The 6,601-nt window shown below is 43.0% G+C and overlaps 1 protein-coding gene across 3 annotated transcripts; it reads right to left on the bottom strand.

Moving 5' to 3' along the window:
- Positions 1 to 277: 277 nt before the first annotated feature.
- On the bottom strand, positions 278 to 3,322 carry LOC120716730. 3 transcript variants are annotated; one of them, XM_040004332.1, is made up of 3 exons: positions 1,532 to 3,322; positions 1,304 to 1,471; positions 278 to 713 (listed from the first exon to the last, which is right to left on the bottom strand). In XM_040004332.1, exons 1-3 carry the CDS (start codon positions 2,195 to 2,197, stop codon positions 537 to 539), a joined length of 1,011 nt encoding a protein of 336 aa, XP_039860266.1. In that variant the 5' UTR covers positions 2,198 to 3,322; the 3' UTR covers positions 278 to 536. The 3 variants fall into 3 exon arrangements, 2 of the variants coding, with proteins under 2 accessions (XP_039860266.1, XP_039860265.1); XM_040004331.1 differs by having other exon boundaries at positions 1,094 to 1,471; positions 1,532 to 3,317; XR_005692028.1 differs by having other exon boundaries at positions 598 to 755; positions 926 to 1,471; positions 1,532 to 3,317.
- Positions 3,323 to 6,601: the final 3,279 nt, after the last annotated feature.

Below are 6,601 nucleotides of genomic sequence, written 5' to 3'. Positions count from 1 at the left end.
GGCCCACTTACACTCAAACTCAGGTGTGGGCCCCTGCTGGCACTGTCCTCTCATTGGAGGGCCACTTTAGTGTTCAAGCAGTACAAAAAACCAACCAAGCAAACGTGAAAACACCCACAAATATTTCTGAAAACATAGTTTTTGTTTGTTTTTTTAAAATGTCAAATATTGCATAACAAGACAAAACTGCAAACATGAACACAGTGTGTTTTTCTCACTACAGGAGTGAAGTCTGGAGACAGGCTAGGGTACTCCATGTACTCCATTGGAAAAAAACAAGATGGCCGCCAGGGTGAAGCCACAGAGGCAGGCAGGTCCTGTGTGTTTGCCAAAAAAATATATCAAAAAACCTTGGATTTTGCCATGTTTGTTTGGTCTCTTCTTGTCTTTCTACCTCCTCTTGAGCTTAATGTATCCACAGAAAATGATTAATTCAACTCTCCACCCAGCCAAGAGGAGCCAACATCTTTTGTACTCAAGAATCCTGGATTGTGGACATGCTAGGCCGCCCCCAGGTAAACGTGTTAAAACGGTATCTAGATCATTCCTGGGGGTTGTGAATCTCTTGATGATAATACTTCTGGCTGGCGATGTTGAGCGTAACCCCGGACCTGTTTCAAGTCCTGTGCTACAGTTGCAGCAGCTCCCTGGGCTAACACCATCACTGCTACCTGGGCTACAGCAGCTCCCTGGGCTAACACCATCACTGCTACCTGGGCTACAGCAGCTCCCTGGTCTAACACCATCACTGCTACCTGGGCCTACAGCAGCTCCTGCTGGCTACACGACCATCACTGCTACCTGGCTACATCAGCTCCCTGCGGCTACCACCCATCACTGCTACCTGGGCTACAGCAGCTCCCTGGGGCTAACACCATCACTGCTACCTGGGCTACGCTCCCTGGGCTAACACCATCACTGCTACCTGGGCTACAGCAGCTCCCTGGGCTAACACCATCACTGCTACCTGGGCTACAGCAGCTCCCTGGGCTAACACCATCACTGCTACCTGGGCTACATCAGCTCCCTGGGTTAACACCATCACTGCTACCTGGGCTACAGAAGCTCCCTAGGCTAACACCATCACTGCTACCTGGGCTACAGCAGCTCCCTGGGCTAACACCATCACTGCTACCTGGGCTACAGCAGCTCCCTGGGCTAACACCATCACTGCTACCTGGGCGACATCAGCTCCCTGGGCTAACACCATCACTGCTACCTGGGCTACAGCAGCTCCCTGGGCTAACACCATCACTGCTACCTGGGCTACATCAGCTCCCTGGGCTAACACCATCACTGCTACCTGGGCTACAGCAGCTCCCTGGGCTAACACCATCACTGCTACCTTGGCTACATCAGCTCCCTGGGCTAACACCATCACTGCTACCTGGGCTACAGCAGCTCCCTGGTCTAACACCATCACTGCTACCTGGGCTACAGCAGCTCCCTGGTCTAACACCATCACTGCTACCTGGGCTACAGAAGCTCCCTAGGCTACAGCAGCTTCCTAGGCCAACACCATCACTGCTACCTGGGCTACAACAGCATCCTGGTCTAACACCATCACTGCCACCTGGGCTACAGCAGCCTCCTGGACTAACACCATCACTGCTAATAGGGTTACAGAAGCCTCCTGGACTAACACCATCACTACCAATAGAGCTACAGCAGCCTCCTGGACCAACACCATCACTGCTACCGGGGCTACAGCAGCCTCCTGGACCAACACCATCACTGCAACCTGGGCTACAGCAGCCTCCTGGGCTAACACCATCACTGCTACCGGGGCTACAGCAGCCTCCTGGACCAACACCATCACTGCAACCTGGGCTACAGCAGCCTTCTGGACTAACACCATCACTGCTACCAGGGCTACAGCAGCCTCCTGGACCAACACCATCACTGCCACCTGGGCTACAGCAGCCTTCTGGACTAACACCATCACTGCCACCTGGGCTACAGCAGCCTTCTGGACTAACACCATCACTGCTACCAGGGTTACAGCAGCCTCCTGGACTAACACCATCACTGCTACCAGGGTTACAGCAGCCTCCTGAATTAACACCATCACTGCAACCTGGGTTACAGCAGCTTCCTGGGCTAACACCATCACTGCTACCAGGGTTACAGCAGCCTCCTGAATTAACACCATCACTGCTACCAGGGTTACAGCAGCTTCCTGGGCTAACACCATCATTGCAGGTCCCGATTACAACTAAACCTAGTAAGTCAACACAACCTATCACACCCATAGGTACACAGGGGAACCCTGTGTTTAAAAAGCATCGATCGTTTAAGTTATTTCGGACTCTTAATCAAGCTAGGACTATATGGGATCCACAGTGTAAAGACAAAGGGCTCCTAGGTGGCCATCTGAACATACGCAGCATGGCCCCTAAGAGGGAACAACTGGAACATCTTCTCATTAATTCAAATGTTGATTTCATGGGACTTTTGGAAACTTGGCTCAAACCCTCTTCTCCACAAGCACTGGTAACTCTACAAGGCTACCATGTCTTCAGAAAAGATAGGCATCAGGGAAAGGGGGGAGGGGTGTTATTGTATATGAAGGATTCTCTAAAATGTACACAAATAATCTGGCCCAATGAAATCTCTGTTGAATGTGTTGGAGTTAAAGTTTCACTCTCAGCAGAAATGTCATTTACTGTTTTATGTCTTTATCGCCCACCTTTAGCAAAAGTAGATTTTTATGACCAATTCAAGGCACTTCTGAATTCTTGTGACTTCAACAATGAACTTATCCTAATGGGAGACTTAAATGTAAATTAGGATAAGAAACTAAAAGAAATCACAGATAATTTTGGTTTAAAACAAATGATCAATGATCCCACTAGAATAACAAATCGCTCTAGAACTCTAATAGACCTGGCGTTTTCTAACAAACCGGATAGAATGACAAAAACATAACTTTTTGACTGGCTTGTCTGACCACAATGCAATATTCTTCTCTAGAAAGCTGACTAAAAAGCGACTGAGATGTGTCAGTAAAAGCATGAATATAAAAAAAACATTTATTCCAAATAGTCAAGAGCAACATTTAATGGCAGCTCTAAATAATTTTGATTGGACTAGCATACTATCCTATGATGACACTAATAAATGTTGTGATCTATTATACTCTGCTATTAAAGGGGTCTTGTCACAGTTTCAGAAAGAGAGCCATTTAAAGAAACGAGTTTATTCCTTGCTTTGGATTAATACTGAATGTAAACAGCTTATGAGACTCAGAGACCAGTTACTTAAAAAATCGTTACAATCTGGATTAAATACTGATCGATTACATTTTATATCTGCAAGGAATAAAGTCACACAAACTTTGAGAATGGCAAAAGCAAATTTTTTTCATGACTGTAATTAATAGTGCCAAAGGAAACTGTAACCTAATTTGGGAAAATATTAACAAACTCCTTGGTAACAGTAAGCATAATGCTGATACAGACCTTGAACTTAAATTTGCCAATGAACTGGTATCAGAGCCTCTCAGCCTAGCTACTAATTTAAATGATTTTTTCCAAAGTACTATTAATGAAATTGCACAATTGTTTTCTAATTCTTGTGACCCTCAACAAAATATTGGGAATGCCGACACCAAAGAGGATGTTTCTTCTCCAGATTCAAAGTTCAATATTCAGAAAATTACAGAAAATGAAGTATAAAATATAATCTCTAAATTAAAAAGTTCTAAAGCAAGGGATGAGTGTGGGTTTCATACCAATTTCTTGAAGTATTATAAACCTTGTCTTTTGGTGCCTTTGATCCATCTTATTAATTTATCAATGACGCAGGCAGTCGTTCCTCTGAGTTGGAAGGTGGCAAAAGTTACACCAATTTATAAATCGGGTGATAAAACAGACCCTGCTAATTATCGACCTATTAGCATACTCCCTATCTTTTCAAAGATAGCAGAAAAGTGGGTTGCTAACTCTATTATCAAACATCTTAATGACTCCAATCCGGGTTTGCACCCTATGCAATTCGGATTTCGCACCCTTCATTCAACTGAAACGGCTGTCTGTGTTTTTGTTGAGAGAGTGAAATCTTACTTAGACAAAAGCAGTTATGTTGCGGCTGTTTTTCTTGATTTCAAGCGTGCGTTTGACACTGTGAATCATCTTAAGCTCTTGTCTAGACTGTCGACATTTAACTTTAGTAATCACACTGTTAAATGGATACAGTCTTATCTATCAGATAGAAAACAATGCGTGCAAATAAAGAATAGCAAGTCACCCTATCTTTACTGTACGCAAGGTGTCCCCCAGGGTTCAATTCTAGGCCCCCTGTTATTTTCACTTTATGTAAATGACTTGCCTAATGTGTGCAAAAATGTGGACACGATTATGTATGCGGATGATACGGTAATTTTTACGCAAGCCAAAACTGCTGATGATGCAGCCCATCAGCTTTCACTGGCATTACATGACTTACAAAAATGGCTGAATGACTCATGCTTGTGCCTTAATTTTAAAAAGACCGTATCAATGTTTTTTAGTAAACCTAAAACAACCGTGGCTGCAGTAAAAGTCTGCTTGGGTGCGCAAGAATTAATTAATGTTGAGGAATTTAAGTATTTGGGAGTGCTACTAGACTCTAAATTATCCTTTAAAAAACACATTAAAAAAGTAGTGAAAACTGTAAATGTTAATATACAGAACTTTAGACATATCCGCACATCATTAACAGACACAGCAGCGATTACATTTCTGCATTCTATGATACTGGCTCATATTGAATATTGTATTACAAGTTGGTCCTATACGAGCTCTGCTGCTATTGGGCCAATTGAAGTATGCTACAAAAGAGCATTGAAAATATTAGATAAAAAAACCCTTTTTCATATCACCATTGTCAAATTTTAGAAAAATACAAGTTTTTAAATTTTACTAATTTCAAATTATTTAAATCTGCCTGTCTAATATACAAAGTTATACATGGTCTGGCGCCTCCACCAATGAGTGATTTTCTTAAACAAAAGTCTAGCAGTGTTGCCGGGTCTCGACTGACTCGAGCCACTGTTAGAGGTGATTGTGAACTGGCATTCAGGCGGAGCACCTTTTCACAGATGCTCTGTCATATCAGGGAGTGAGCTTCTGTCAGTGAGGGAAAGTACAAGTCTACCCATCTTTAAGAGTCACTTAAAAGGGCGGCTGAGGGACACACAAACATGTAATCATGTTTAATAATCATGTTTTATATTGGACGGGAAAAAGAGTTAGTGTATTACAAAAAGGGAAACAACTGTTAGTGCAATGGGTGAACACAATATCACGATGGTCAGGGCATGTACAATACTGGGGTTTGTGCGATATAATTGATGTGTTTCCGTTATTGTTATCTATACTGTCCTCTGTGTCCACTCTCCTTGTCATTGTTTGTTCTAGTATAATGTGATCACTGTTTTTGTCCTTGTCACATGACCTGTAAATAGTGTCTCTGTATGTTTTTACTAACTTGTGTTTAACACCAACCTGCCAGAGGGTCTGCAGATGGAAATTAGCCCAAGGCTGTAATCTGGCATATTTACATTTGTTAAAATGTTCATTAATATGTATTGCCCCTCTTTCTAAAAAATAAATAAATAAAAAATGTGCTCTTTATCCACGTTTTTGTTGCCGTCACAGTATGTTTTGGTTCATTCTAATGCTGGAAGACCCATCCACGACCCATGTTCAGTGTTAGGGAACACGAGACTTTCACTACATGGTTGTGTCCATTGGCTTCTCAGTGCGGTGAAGTCATCCTGTACCCTTAGCAGAAAAACAACCACAAAGGATAACGTTTCCACAACCATGCACAGCTGTGGGGATTGTGCTCTTTGGATCATATGCAGCATTTTTCACATTGCAAACATGGCAGGTCAAAGAGCTGCAGTTTGTTTGATCAGACCTCAGCACTTTCTGCCAAGTCTTCTTAAACCATGTAGACATTCACTGGCAAACTTAAAATGGGTCTCAACAAATGCCTTTGTGAGCAAGGGGACCTTGCAAGTGCTGCAAGATTTTAATGCTCTGCCTTCTGATTATTCATGGTTATTCACACCCCATGAGGCAAGACTTCACAGGGATTTAAAAACAAAAAACCCCTTCAACCTGGCAATTTTGGTTCAGGAGGCCCACCACGGTCCAGTTAAATGTGTGCAATTTCTTAAAGCAATGGAACAACTGAGTAATGCATGTAAAAAAAAAAAAAAAAAAGGAAATCAAGTAAATATGGAAAAATCAAAATAGCCATTATTTTAACTGAATCCTTGCATCTCTCCCTTCATCTGTTGTCTTACATCTTTATCTGCAGGTAGTCTTTATCCTTCAAGCCTCTACCAGAGGCCTGGGAGCTCCAGGGTCTGCTGTTCCTACCCCTGCACTCTTCTGGATAGAGATCAGGGATGTTGTTCCTGGGCTCTACTGGAGCCACTGGCCCAAGTTTGGACAGTTCAGACGACCACTGTTGCCTTCATGAGCGTATTTGTTTATCCACCTTGAGAAATCACGAACACTTCATCTGTGATTGTTGTTTTTTTTCTTACCACTGTTCCTGCTATGGCGTTACCGCCCATCTCTGATGGTTACCGTCACCATAGCAGGAA

The sequence above is a fragment of the Simochromis diagramma genome, unplaced genomic scaffold (genome assembly GCF_900408965.1).
Source record: "Simochromis diagramma unplaced genomic scaffold, fSimDia1.1 OVJJ01000565.1, whole genome shotgun sequence".
Classification (NCBI taxonomy): domain Eukaryota; kingdom Metazoa; phylum Chordata; class Actinopteri; order Cichliformes; family Cichlidae; genus Simochromis; species Simochromis diagramma.
Note: the sequence above shows the minus strand (reverse complement) of the source record. Positions and strands in the feature narration are given on the sequence as shown.